General features: G+C 38.2%; 2 protein-coding genes across 7 annotated transcripts in view; one reads left to right on the top strand and one right to left on the bottom strand.

The window, feature by feature from the left end:
* UGP2 (UDP-glucose pyrophosphorylase 2) overlaps positions 1-12130 on the top strand; it is a 56468-nt gene extending 44338 nt beyond the window's left edge. For all 3 annotated transcript variants that reach the window (XM_070379379.1, XM_070379380.1, XM_005901269.3), the window contains exons 4-10: positions 2726-2911; positions 4283-4416; positions 5131-5428; positions 6536-6733; positions 7251-7493; positions 10477-10581; positions 11672-12130. In XM_070379379.1, coding sequence (XP_070235480.1) covers positions 2726-2911; positions 4283-4416; positions 5131-5428; positions 6536-6733; positions 7251-7493; positions 10477-10581; positions 11672-11779 — 1272 coding nt within the window. In that variant the 3' untranslated portion in view covers positions 11780-12130. The remainder of the gene's footprint in view (positions 1-2725; positions 2912-4282; positions 4417-5130; positions 5429-6535; positions 6734-7250; positions 7494-10476; positions 10582-11671) is intronic.
* A 611-nt stretch (positions 12131-12741) lies between these two features.
* Positions 12742-14414, bottom strand: part of VPS54 (VPS54 subunit of GARP complex) — a 102647-nt gene continuing 100974 nt past the window's right edge. For 3 of the 4 annotated variants that reach the window (XM_070379376.1, XM_070379377.1, XM_070379378.1), the window contains one exon: positions 12742-14133. In XM_070379376.1, coding sequence (XP_070235477.1) covers positions 14028-14133 — 106 coding nt within the window. In that variant the 3' untranslated portion in view covers positions 12742-14027. The remainder of the gene's footprint in view (positions 14134-14414) is intronic. The other variant, XR_011466038.1, reaches the window with a different exon arrangement.

Genomic DNA, 14414 nt, shown 5'->3' with positions numbered 1-14414 from the left:
ATAGTCCTTTTCTTGTTAACAGTCACATCTTCAGCAGGGCCTGTGTTTAATTAGCTGCTATATTATAGCAAGACAAGTAGGTATTACTGAAAGCACCACCTAAATAACCATGGTTCCTTGACATTTGTAGGGGTTGGATGACTCCCTGCCCACTTAACTTGGGGTACAAGGTTCTAAATAAGGCACTTCACAGAGAATTCTGGGCTCCCACCTAAATGATAAACAAGTTTCTACTTGGGAGTTGCCTGCACCTGGGCCCAAAAGTCTACATTAGCTCAGTTTGGGAATCTAATACTGTTCTTGGGTCAGCTTATTTTATTTCACCCCAAATATTTGAACGCTAATTTAGAAGTACATTTTAAATTTAAACTGAAGTTCTCAAGATACCAATCTTGGGAAGATTTGAATCAAGACCAAAAGTGTATTTAATATACCTTTTGACTGAAGGCAGATGGCCTAGTGTTAAAGTCAATGTGAGGCTGGGACCTTTGATCACCATTATATAGAGAATAAAGGAGGATATATGATCACCATTATATATAGAATAAATTTGGGGGATACAAGAAAAAATTTGTTTAGCCTCCATAGACTCAGTCATAAGGAACTGTCTTCTTAAAGCGTTCTAGTAAAATGCATGTTTTGAAGTTTGATTAATGTGAAGAAAACATTTTTTTCTCTAAATACTTTATATTCTTTATCATATGTGGATCAAAGATGTTCTGTCATGAATATATGTGATATTGGGGTTTTTTCCTCTCCTGGTGAAACTTTAAGGCTCCAAGGTTGACATTTGGTTTTTAATTCATCTACACAGATATGAGTGTCATTGAAGTTAAAAAAGGTTATATTGAACAAAAAAAGGATTTTGGCAGAGTTTTATTAAAACAAACTGAAACATAATTCTGATTGTTTGGTTGATATTTTTTAACAGGCCATCTAGAACTGCACATGCTGCTAGCCATGTATGTTGATTTACATTACTATTAAATAAAATTTCAATTCCTCAGCTACATTTAGCACTGTCTGGAGGGTGACAAAAATGGTGAAAAATGCTATCCTGTTGCTCTTTTGACTGCATACCTAAATATGAAGAAATTTCTTTTTACATTGTTTACATTTTTATAAAGTTTCTGCCTTGAAATGACAGGCTGCCCATTCCTAAGAGATAATGGAAAATTCATAACTCAGGTGTTGAGTAGTGTCTGAAACCCTAAGCCCTGCCATTCTGTACTGTTATCAACTGTATTTGAAAGAGCAACGTTTTCTCAGACTTATACTCTTAGAACCGTGGTTACGCTTGTAGTATTATTTTTCATTCTTTTAATCTTTTAATTCAAAGCTGAGTGTATTCTGTTTCTTAAATTCAAATGAAGAGAATCCATTTTCTGATTCACTAAACTAAGACTTCAGAACATGTATTCTACTCAATTTCAATACCTGCAAATGGAGTAAAAAAGTTACGTAAGCCTCGATTTGCCATAGACTCTGTCAGCCTGTATTCCAGTTCTTTGTATCAGTCTCCCCTTCTCTCAGATCTGCTGCATACACACATATCAGCTTTATTAAATGAAAGCATTTGTCTGGAAAAATCTGCATTAATTTGGAATCTCCTGAAACATAAATAAGTCACTTTAAAAAAAGAATGCTAATTAAACCTTGAGGACATTGTGCTAAGTGAAACAAGTCAGTCACAAAAGACAAGTCCATCGTGATTCCATGTCTGAGCCATCTGGAGTAGCTGGACTCATGGAGATAGAAAGTAGAAGGTTTATTTCTCATTGTTTCTAATTGTTTCTCATTATTTTCTAATGAGTGTAGGTCCAGTTTTGCAGGATGAAAGAGTTCTGGTTTTATTTCTTCAGTCCCCTTAAGTATTATCTATCCTCCACCATGGTGTAACTAAAGAGTACATTTGATGACCTATTTCATAAAAGAAAAGTAACAACAAATGTTCTGTAAATGGACAGAAAATATACTGTGATCTTTTTAAAAGCTCCATTCTTGTTGTAAGATGTTTAGACTTGTTTGTGCCTCTCCTTCTAACAGAAGAATTTGAGCTTCCACTGTCATTGTTCCTTTCCTGTGAGGAAGAAATGGAAGATTAAGCCTCTGTGCTCATTTCAAACTTGTTTTACTGTTTATACAGCTCATTTTCTTTCAGGCAAAGTTGCTTTTGTTGAAAAAAAAAAAAACCTTTCAGTTTGCAAAAAATCACACCCTTGTGACCCGTAACAGGGCAGGCATTGTTAGCTTGCTCTGAGTGTTTGGCACTGTCTCCAGGAATTGCACGGAGTATGTTACCCAGAACTGTGTGATCATATACGTACTTCTCCAGAACCTAAGCAGACTCATAGTGCACCAGAAACATGTACAGATGTGAATGAGTTTGTGCATCCTGTTTGCTATGTTGATGCACATTGAGAATTCAGTAGGTAGTCCAATTTTGAAGGTAGTCCAAGAGAAGGATGTTCTCACCAGCCAGCCAAAATATTTGTAGACTGTAACTTTTTCCCCTCTTGTGCTCCATTGTACTGTAAATGAACCACTGAACTACTTCTGTGTGCAAGGGAAGTTGCTGATAAGAATTTTGAACCAGAAGGGCCCTGGACATTAAAGAAAATATAGCTGAAACTCTACAGAAAAAGCAAACCTCTTCAAGGAAGCATGGAAATAACCTTGGTGTTGGTTTGGTTTAACCTCTTAACAACTTTAAAAAATTTTTCAGATTCAGCCCTATGAGAAGATAAAGGCCAGGGGCTTACCTGATAATGTATCTTCTGTGCTGAACAAGCTGGTGGTGGTGAAACTCAATGGTGGTTTGGGAACCAGCATGGGCTGCAAAGGCCCAAAGAGTCTGATTGGCGTGAGGAACGAGAATACCTTTCTGGATCTGACCGTTCAGCAAATCGAAGTAAGTAGGAACGTTGAGCCTTTCTTATGAACTACCAAAATGATTTTCAGTTTTCAGGTTACTGTAAATGTTACCTTAGAAAATAACAGATGCGGATTTGAGCTAGTCAAGGAGCATGCTATCTTTAGTCTTTTATTAACGTGTAAAAAAAGGTTTGGTGTTCCTAAAAGCAAATCCTTAAGGTGATGTGAAAACTTTTGATCTTTAAATGGCATTTGTGGTGCTGGAATCTCTGAGTCTCTTCAGATTCTCATTTGATCTCCCTGCCTCTCTCCCCTCCTTCTCTAGGGGCAGCCTTCATCAGAGCTGGGATGATCTGACTTTATTAGCCCCCTTTTGGAGGCTGGGGAGAATTTCATGTATCTGGCTGTGGATGCTAATAAGAACTGTCACTGACTTCTCTTTTACATAGATCATAAAGTCCTTAATCATAGACCATAAGCTCTTAAAGGGCAGTGGCCCCTGTCTTTTTCATCTCTATATCCCTAGTTTATCATATGGTGCCAGCAACCATTATAATAGCAGCAGCAGCAGCTAAGGAGAAGGCAGTGGCAACCCACTCCAGTGTTCTTGCCTGGAGAATCCCAGGGACGCAGGAGCCTGGTGGGCTGCTGTCTATGGGGCCGCAGAGTCAGACACGACTGAAGCGACTTAGCAGCAGCAGCAGCAGCTAACATTTATCCAGCACTTACTAAGTATCATTCTGAGCTCTTTACATGAATTGACTCATTTGTTCCTCTCAACAACTCTGTAAGATAAACACTGTTATCATCACCATTTTACAGATGAGGAAACCAAGACACAGAGAGGTTGATTTATGCCCAGGCCTCCCTAGCTAGTTAGTAAGTGCAGAATCAAACAGGGAACACAGGGCAGTCTGACTTCTAAGACTGTATTTTCTTCTCACTTTGTGTTGCCTCTTAGCTCTTCCTAGAGATAGAAAAGATATCAGTTAGGGTATTATTCACAGTCCTTAACATGAGGTACTTTCATCCCCACAGTACTTTGGACACAGTACTTAGTCTGTATTTGCCCATCCAATGAGGCCGTAGGGCACTGTGGCTTGGCACATGGCCCCAGCCTTGGACTGTGGGGGTTGGGAGGGGTGTGCTGGCTCTGGCACTGACCTGCCACTTCTCTGGGCCTAAGTTTAGCCATCCATAAAATGCAGGCAGAGTTTCTGTCTCATAGGATTGTGATTTAATGAGCAAGTACATGGTAAAGATGCTAGTTATAGTTTATTTCAAATCTATATATTTTGCTATTATAGATGATGTGAACATTTTGTGATCAACCATTGAGAGTTAATTTTACACTTTGAAACAAAAGAATAGTAAGTCTGAGTGACCTGATTGTCGTTTTCCTCCCTAGCACTTGAACAAAACCTACGATACTGATGTTCCTCTTGTTCTAATGAACTCTTTTAACACGGATGAAGATACCAAAAAAATACTACAGAAGTATAATCACTGTCGTGTGAAAATCTACACGTTTAATCAAAGCAGGTACAAGGAGTAAAAAAATTAACTCTGGGGGATGTTACTTCTGGGAAAGAAGGACTTCTTTGTTTTAACACAGCAGCCTCAAGATGTGCATGTGCTAAACTGTGTACAGGTGTTTAATGCTTTGAAGGCTAAACGTTAGTTAATGGTATGTGGCACTTATAATCACTTTGTGGGTGTGTAACTTGAACTTCTTGAAAGAGAATCTGCCTGAGATTTTGGTTCTCAAAAGGGGTAAGAAGCAGACATCCCTGAGTACCAACCTGCTGTTGATTTTCTGGGAAAGGAAGAGAACCACCCCTGAATATATCTGTTGGTAAGAATGGACAGCATTTCCCAAATGGAGAACATTTCCTTTTTTTTTTCAAGGAAAAGAGTGACCCCACCACCAAATAAGTTTGAGAAAATTTACTTAATATGTCTTTCCTTTTGAGGAGTCATAAAACATATGAATATCTTAAAAATATGGGGTGTCTTCCCATCTGAATAACCATGAAATAGGTTTTTTTTTTGCAGCAAATATCACTATATAGGAAGCTGGTTTTTTGGTCAACACAAATAATGAGAGATTTTCTTAAATAGATTCACTTGTGATTAAATTACTATGATGGATTGAAAAGGAGGGAAATTTTATTTAACTTTACATGCATTGTTTTACTCAAAGATCTGGAATACTCTACAGAGTTTATACTGAAAAAGAAATTTTGTTTTCTTAAGGTACCCAAGGATTAATAAAGAATCGTTACTGCCTGTAGCAAAGAATGTATCATACTCAGGGGAAAATACAGAAGCGTGGTATCCTCCGGGTCATGGAGATATTTATGCCAGTTTCTACAACTCTGGTTTGCTCGACACCTTTATAGGAGAAGGCAAAGAGTATATTTTTGTGTCCAACATAGATAATCTGGGTGCCACAGTGGATCTTTATATTCTTAATCATCTCATGAACCCACCCAATGGAAAACCTTGTGAATTTGTCATGGAAGTCACAAATAAAACCCGTGCGGATGTAAAGGTAAATACTGAGAGAAAGCAGTTTGGGGATTTACATCTTCACATTTCATAGTTGTAATTCTTTGTTGAAAAGTTTCTAAGCTTAGAAACTTGATAACATCACTGTAAGCTAGAGTGGGATAGTGTTCTAGAGTACCGTAAGTTCTATCTGATATAACAGTGTGTGATATACATCCAGATTTAATAGTAGTAAAATCACTTTTCTTTTTCAAACAATCTACATGGGCAATTTTAACTAAAAAACAATTCCACACATATTTATAGGATTATCTGAAACATATGTGCAAACACTGTGTTTGTTCCAACCATTAATATTCTTCTAGCTGGATGCTTAAGTGTTTTTAATTGTTCTTTTAATTAAAATTTACTTCTATTTCTACAGTATGTATTTCTCTCTGTGTATATTTTATCACTGTAATACTTTTGTTACAAACCAAAAAGAGCAGTTTTATACAAAGCAAAAGTTAGTTTTTTTCATTTTGCATGTTTAGTGATGATATTTGGCCTTGATCGAATAGTACACAAGGTTTTCCACTTAGCCTCAGGGAGTAAGAAAAGTGGGCAGTGTGTGATACCATGGCTGGTCCTTGGGCTGGGTTCTATTTCTCTTGCAAATGTCCCCCTCACACATGAGTGAACATTCCCCTTTTCCTGCACCTCACAGCCTCTAGGCTGAGGCCACTCTGAAGTCTCTTCTCTTCCACTTGTGCCTCTGTCTTGACTTTACTCCCCTTATCCCAGAGGTAGTCAGAGCTGGGTCTGAGGTGGCAGGATTGGTCATTTGGTGATGGGCGGTGGTTTGAGAATAAGAGGAATGTCTGTTTCTGGAGCAAATGTTTGGAAAGTGAGGAGAACGCTGAGGTACCCCCAGGACTTTTATTATGGACAAGAGGGAGTATAAGACAACTGACACCCTGAATTATTTTCTTTGGTTCTACTTTCATACACGTGTTACGTTGTATCCCAGATCGAATCACTGCCATTGCCTTTTGTTTCTGGGGGGTTTTGTCATCAGTGACTTTTCTGTATCATTCATAGACTGTAAACAGTGTGGCATGGTTATAATTGGGAGCAATGTGGAAGCACTCACTCTTCTCTGCCTCTCTAGGGTGGGACACTCACTCAGTATGAAGGCAAACTGAGACTGGTGGAAATTGCTCAAGTGCCAAAAGCGCATGTTGATGAGTTCAAATCTGTATCAAAATTCAAAATATTTAACACAAACAACCTATGGATCTCTCTTGCTGCAGTTAAAAGACTGCAGGAGCAGAATGCTATTGACATGGAAATCATTGTAAATCCAAAGGTAAGCCAAAGGGCCCCCTGGTTCCAGTCACAGCACACCACACACAGACTCACTGTCCACTGCCTCTGGCCCATCTAGTCCATGGGCCACTCCTTTTGGCCTAGTTAGTTTCTTCCGTTCCTGGCCCTCTCTTTCAGAGTCGACACCCATCCCTTAGTTTGCCAAGCAGTCCACGGTGTCCTTACTCAACCCTGAGCTGTGGTAGCGGCCAGAGCACTGGGCCCAAAGTAGAGGATCTGCCTCAGTCTTGATGCTCTGGTACTTAGAGGCCTCTTGGCCACAGGCATCTGCATGGGTTTTCTGAACCTTCAGCTCTTTATTGTAAAATGGAAATGTTACTGAACAAGAGAGTTATGATGCTGAAAAAGATCACATATGTATAAGCATCTATCAGTGCTTCAGAGATATCCACTCTCAAAATTGGATCTTCAGTGGATCTCTGAAACCACTCCCCAAATAGCCCATATGGAACCAAGTTACTAAAACCTGTTTCTTTCTCCTGTTCCCTTTCTTACAGACTTTGGATGGAGGCCTGAATGTTATTCAGTTAGAAACTGCAGTAGGGGCTGCCATTAAAAGTTTTGAGAACTCTCTAGGTATTAATGTTCCTAGAAGCCGTTTTCTGCCTGTCAAAACCACATCAGATCTCTTGCTTGTGATGTCAAACCTCTACAGCCTTAATGCAGGATCTTTGACAATGAGTGAAAAGCGGGAATTTCCTACAGTGCCCTTGGTTAAATTAGGCAGTTCTTTCACAAAGGTATGTAATTATAAGTATGATATACATGTGAATTTGTATTTCTTAATGTGTAATTAGAAAGATAGGATACACACGTGAATTGGGAGTCTAATTACAGTCTTTGCTGCTAATCTATTATATTCCTCCAACTCTGATGTCTTTTAAAGAAAATCAACCATAGAAGATGAAGATGTAACTCACTTTTTAACTGCTTGCTATATAGAGCAGTAAAGAATGTTTCCATTTTAAGATATTAAATCTTATGTCTTGTCTAAGACCATTACTGCTTTCATCAGTGAGAGGATGTTAATTCTGGTTTAACAAAATTTATTGAGCCGCTGCCATGTGCAAGGCAGTGTTCTAGGTATTTAGCAGTAAATAAAACAGACTAAAATCTTAGCCTTCCTGGATATTCTAGTGGGGTAAGAAGCAAGTAAGTCAGAGGTATAATATTCCAAGAGGTGGTAAATGCTAAATAAAGGAGTAGGGAACGTGTGGGGGTGGTGGTGACGTTTTACACTCGGTGGCCTGAGAGGTTTATCTGCAGGTATCTGGGGCAAAAAGCATTCTAGGCAAGAGGAATAGCAAGTATAGCAAAACCTGACCCTGATGTGGTAAGTGGAATCCAAAAAAATCTAATCACATAAAATGCTATGAGGCTAATGAAGTGACAGGGTTAGACTTTGTGTAGCCTATGCCATCCAAGTCTATTCGAGTCCTGCTTGTGGCTTAGTGTCACCTGGTTCAGATATGTGCCCTGTGCTTACACATTCCTGGGCTGTGGTTCTGGGTCCTGTGGCCGGGTTGGAATTTCCAGGACAGCATCATGCATTTTAGAAGTGTCCCTGTCTTTGGTGCCTCCCTCATCTGCCTGCTCGGGCTGGGAAAATCATGGTGCTACATGGACCTGCCGTCTTCCCAGATCCTGAGATGGAATTACTAACCATTTTCCACCTAACCTCATCTTCCCTTCCTTCCCTCCTACTCTTTCTAGCCTCTTCCATACCCTGCAAGAGATAAGAACTTTAGGCTGTCTCAGTTTGAGAACAGGAGTTGAGAGGGCAATGGCTAGTTGCTCTGAGGAAGAACATGTTTTCGAGTTCCTAGAGCACAGTGAGCAAGTGAGCAACGGGGGTGCTCACTTGGGTCACCAAGTGTAAGACTAACAGGCCAAATTGTGTAGAACCTTGTAATTGAGTATTGGGAGTGTGGCTTTTTTCTTCTCGGGGGTGAGAAGCCATTGGAGAATGCAACAGAGCAGTGAAGTGACCAATCTGGTGAGCAGGGGTAGAATCAGGGAGACCAGGGAATAGGCTGTCGCTGGAATTCTGGCTTGGAGCAGGGTGGCTGCAGGGGAAATAGTGAAAAACGTTAACATTATGAAATATTTTGTAAGTTGTACCTACAGGATTTACTAGGTAGGAGCGTGAAAGAGAAGAGTACGGATGGCTCTAAGGTTTTTGGCCTGTGTGACTGGAAACGTGGAGTTGTCTTTTACTGAGGGTGTGGAAGGCTTGGATAGAGCAGGTTTAGGGGGAGCATAATGGACAGTTAAATTTTAGAGATAGTGTACTTGGACCTTCAAATGGAGAAACTGAATATATGAGTCTGGAGGTCAGAAGAAAAATCTAGAAACAAGGTAAATTTGAGAGTTGTCAGTTTATAACTGGGTATTTAAAACCATAAGGATCACTGAGGCAGTTAATGGCAGGGTAGGGAGTCAAGAACTGAGCCCTGAGGAATGCCAAGGCTAGAAGATGTGGATATGGTGGAGGAAGCAGTAAAGGTGACTGCAGAGATACAGATGAAGAACTGGGTAGAAAACCATGACTGTGTGTGGCCTGAAAGCCAAATGAAGAAAATGTTTCACGAGAGAGGAACGGATCATTTGTAGTCAAGTGCTCTGGCCAACTCAAGCAAGATGAGTGAGAACTCACAATTTGCTGTAACAGTATAGAGGTTCTGGAGCCTGACTGGCATGGATTTAAGAGAGAATAGAAGAGAAATTGAAGATACTGAATGAGAAAATTTATTCAAGAGTTTTGCCTTAAAGAAAAACGTAAAAATGAATCTATAGGTAGAAAGGGATATAAGGTTTTAGTTCTGTTTTTAAGTTGGGAGAATTTATAGCATGTTCTATAATGGCAGCCCACTCTAGTACTCTTGCCTGGAAAATCCCATGGATGGAGAAGCCTGTAGGCTACAGCCCGTGGGGTTGCAAAGAGTCGGACACGGCTGAACGACTTCATTTTCACACATTGACGGGAATTGATAGAATCAAGAGGGAAGGAACACTGAAGAGGGAGAAAGGAGCATTGCTTCACAGTATCTTTGGGCAGTAACCATAAGAAGGGTTAGTCTTAAGTTGGAATAGAAATAGTCTGACCCCAGAACTAGAAGAGACAGGTAACTCCAGAGCAAATGGGTGGTAGTGGTAAAGGCCAGTGTAAATTTTCCTGTTGCTTCTGTTTCTCAGCAAAATAGGAAACAAGGCCATACAGGACAATTTCTAGTGCCAGTAAATCTAAGGAAGTAAGAGGCAAAGATATTGATCTTGATACTTTGTGTTGTTGTTCTTCCAGAACTGTATTCCATTTCTTCTTAATCTTACCCATGTCATAAAGCCCAGCTCCAGTCTAGCTTGCTTCAAACCATGATGATCTCTTTTCCAACTAACTCCAGGTTATGTGAACCACTTACCTGGCTCTTAGCATGGTGGTTATTTTTTACTTACTACTATTTTAATGTCTCATCTACTCAGCTGTAGTGTAAACACTTGATTGTGGGGACAAAGTTTACCTCCTGGTCTCTCCTACACAGGATATATAAACTCTCACTCCTCACATGGTGAGTCCTTAATAAACAGGGTTCTTCCCATAAAAGGCCTGAGCTTGGCCGTAAACAGAATGTTTTACAGTTCAAGTAAACTACCTTGTTACTTTAATCCCTGTTTTTCTGTTAACCCATTTTTGAAACAATTTTTATGTTTCCATTTTTCTTTCAGGTTCAGGATTATCTAAGAAGATTTGAAAGTATACCAGATATGCTTGAACTGGATCACCTCACAGTTTCAGGAGATGTGACATTTGGCAAGAATGTTTCATTAAAGGTGTGTTATGATGAAAATTATAGTTCTTATAGTTTTATAAGACAGGTTTCATCCTCTTGTCCTAAATTTACCTTTATTTTAAGGAATACTTCTTACTCTGTACCAGATTGCTTATAAGATATGCATTTTCAAAATGAAATAGCTTACTACAATATTTAGTATTAATACTGTCATCCATAGACATACAACACAGTTAAAATATAATCATAATTGTTATGTATAGGAATTTTGTGGAACATAGCATTCAGATGGAAAGCAAACACTATTAAATAATTGAATTGGTACTATTTTATTGAAATATGACAGTCTTTAAAATCGAATCACTGATAAATTAGCATTCACTAAAGATGACTATTTGAAAGTAGAAAAAATAACAACTCCATTTATACTGATTATAATCTATTCCTGTTAAAGTAAAATGTCATCAGTATGAAGATGTTCGTTCACATAACTACAGTGCTTGGGTACTTTGAGTATCATTCCAGCCTAGAATAAGAAATAGGAAGGACTATGGGTATGAATATTCAAGTTCAGAACCAAAGATACAACAGTTTTTTCCTAATCAAGTATTCTTTTAAAATTCCATACCTAGATTTCATGTGTTCTTATTAAAGTGACTTAAAGATCTTGAAAAAACAAAAAGATATATATATTTATATATAATTATTGCTGATACTGCCTTATCTAAACAGTTTTACTTAAGAAATGAAATATGAATTATTAAACTGTTCTTTAAAAAAAAACAAACCTGTATGTGGTAAAAACCAAGCACCGTGTAGTTTCTGAAGGTAGTAATGCTGGTGGCCTTGCAAGTAGTTCTTTGAAAGGGCCAGTCATGCTGTGGCACTGGTCCACTTCCCACTCCTAGATTCCTTGCCTCCTTATCAGAGATGGTACCAGAACTACTGCCAGGGTTGTGACAGGACACATTACAGTTTTCCTTAACAGGTCATTTGTTTTTCGTATTTCATACCGTTTATAAATACGCTTACTCCATTGTAAGTGAAGTTCTACATAAACTTGATAACTGTATGAAAATCAACTGCATTTCAGCTTGCCGTTCCAATTACTCGTTTTTTCTGTCACTTAGGGAACGGTTATCATCATCGCAAATCACGGTGACCGAATTGACATCCCACCTGGAGCAGTATTAGAGAACAAGATTGTATCTGGGAACCTGCGTATCTTGGACCACTGAAATGAAAAATACTGTACACACTTTATACTCATTATGGGCTAAACAGTTTCTTACAATGAAAAGTTCCTCTAAGATTATAAAATAGGCAGGTACTGTTCTCTGTTACTGTACCCGGCAGTGTTAATTTTTAAAGTAGAGTTTTCTGCAGTATGCTTTTAGTCTTAAGAAAAGCACAGATGGAAGCAATACTTTTCTTTTTGGAAGAAGATCCTGAAAGTTAATTCATCTGAAAGTGCAATATTGTTTAATCTTAAAACTGGGGCAGCTCTGCTGGAAAATCTTTTAACAGAGGCCTCAGTGATGGTCATTTTGAACTGCTTGTGATTTCAAAAATAAAGCTGTGAAGCAATACATGTGTACACTCATACTTTTCAATGCTAACTTTATGAAATGCTGAAGAAAAATTTTGGTTTACTCTTTTCGAACAGTTGAAAGATTTACTCTATCAATTGCAAGATTTGCTCCTGGAATATTTAAGTACTCAATGGCCTAACAAATCCAGTTTTTACATTTCTGAGAATTAACCACATCATTATTTCCATAGGAATTAAACTTGAAGGTATATCTTTCATCTAGTTCTGAAACTGGGATGCCTGCCATGCTTTCCACAGACTCTCCATTTACTGAAACAAAGTGGTATTTCTTTCCCAGCTGAAGGGGGTGGGGTGGGCAGAGGTAGTACATTTCTTTCACATCCTTGTTCTCTAGTATAGCAGGGTGAGGGTATAACTTTATAAAAAGTTCCCTTTCCTTGAAGCTTCATTTCTTGAAGCTGCTTTGTTGTCACTGAAAATGTTCTTGAATAACCTTCCAAATCCAGCTCTGCTGGTAGTTTGAATTTTAGCTTTTCTCTAAGAATCAATTACATTTTTCAGTTCTTCCATGCTTGTTTTTGAGTAAGCTGCTTATTTTCTTTAAAATTTACTGTATACTATTAAAAAAAGTTGTCTTTTAAAGTCTGATAATTTTTTACAGCTTTATTTTAGACAGACAGTTTAAGAACCAATGACATACCTCTGTAATAAGGATAAAGGAAAGAAAACAGGCTTTCCTTTTAGGAAACCAAAGAGCACAAAGTAAGACTATTTCATTGTACATAATCACCACAAGGTTAGGCACTCTGACAGGGTTAGGCAAGATTCCTGGTGTGAAGTGAGCACAGGCACTTTCATTTAATTCTAATTTTGAAGGTAGGTATTATAAAAGTCTTTAATTTAAATAATTTACTCATCACCTTATATTTCTGGCCCCAACACAGCAGCCTATATTTTAAAAGTTCTATCTATCCCTGGTCTTTGTTCATATACACACGGAAAGTAACTTACAAACAAGAACCCAAGGCAGGGGGCATACTTCAACGTTATCTAAATGTTAAAACGAGAACTCAAAATTAGGCAGAATAGATGAAAATGTATTCTTGCCCCTAAAAATAAAAAGGAAATAAACACCCCAACCCTTCATAGATACTTTTATAAAAATACAGCTGTTAAACTGCAGGCTTTCATATACCACCTCTGATAAGTATTTAAATTAATAGTTGCATAAATAAACACCAAAATCTTACTCTTTAATTATTACTTGTGATCAGCCTTTCAAGTATTTAGACTATTCTGGAAGGCTTTATGCAGTTGACATACAGCGGTGATAAAAAGATTAAATTTGCAACACACAAAGCCTGAAACATTGGTCACTAAAACAAAAACTGAATTCCTAAATCCAAGCAATCAAAAGATGTTTATTTTTTATAGAAAGATCTGTAAAAAAATAATTTTTCAAACAGCTTTACTTTCATAGAGAAAACTTTCTACAGAGGTTGAGTAAGATTTTAATATTTTAAATTGTACCATCATTAAATAAAGTGGGACACCATATGAATTTCATTGCACTGGAAGAAATGCAAAGCATCTTTTAATATAAAGTATACAGAGCATTCTAGTCAACTACAGCTGTGTTACAGCTATGTGTTCTTTTGGATTTGGTCCAAAGAAACCTGAGTCTGTTTCCAGAGAGAATGAAAAATGTTATAGACACCTGATCAGTTACTCCTCACTGAAGGAAGCACACAAATGGCATTCCTTGTAGATCCCATTGAATCCCAGTTTCCCAACACTGACACACTCCTTTTCCCCTTCCCCAATCCCGGTTCACTGTGGGCTCCAGATTCAGTTCTTGAGTCACAGGCGTCCATATTTCCATCATAAACACACATCCCCTGGTCAGATGAACTACCCAGTTTTCCAGTATGTCATCACCTTTTCTGTTCCCAGATCTCGGCCATATTTAGGTCCAAATCTTGAAGGCCTTTTAAGGCTTGAAGATTTCCAGTGTAAAAAGCTACATCTGCTGTGACCAACCTAAACATTGGAGAGAAAATTATTTTTAATCTCATGCTTTCATTTCAAATAAAGTAGCTGTGCTCAGAAAGTAAAAGACCTATCCTAGCTTCTAGACTGACTGTGATTTAAAATTTGGATGCCCTAGGGACCAAATGTCAGTATATTTCTCTTAGCAGGATTCCTACTATCATACAGTTAGATCATTTAATGCTGTCTCTCTCAACAGTTTTGTTGAAACAGCTCTGTCTCTCCAAAAGATTGGAGTCAGTTTCACAAATAAATTTATCTTAAAACAGTAT

The sequence above is a fragment of the Bos mutus genome, chromosome 11 (assembly GCF_027580195.1).
Source record: "Bos mutus isolate GX-2022 chromosome 11, NWIPB_WYAK_1.1, whole genome shotgun sequence".
NCBI classification, from domain to species: domain Eukaryota; kingdom Metazoa; phylum Chordata; class Mammalia; order Artiodactyla; family Bovidae; genus Bos; species Bos mutus.
Note: the sequence above shows the minus strand (reverse complement) of the source record. Positions and strands in the feature narration are given on the sequence as shown.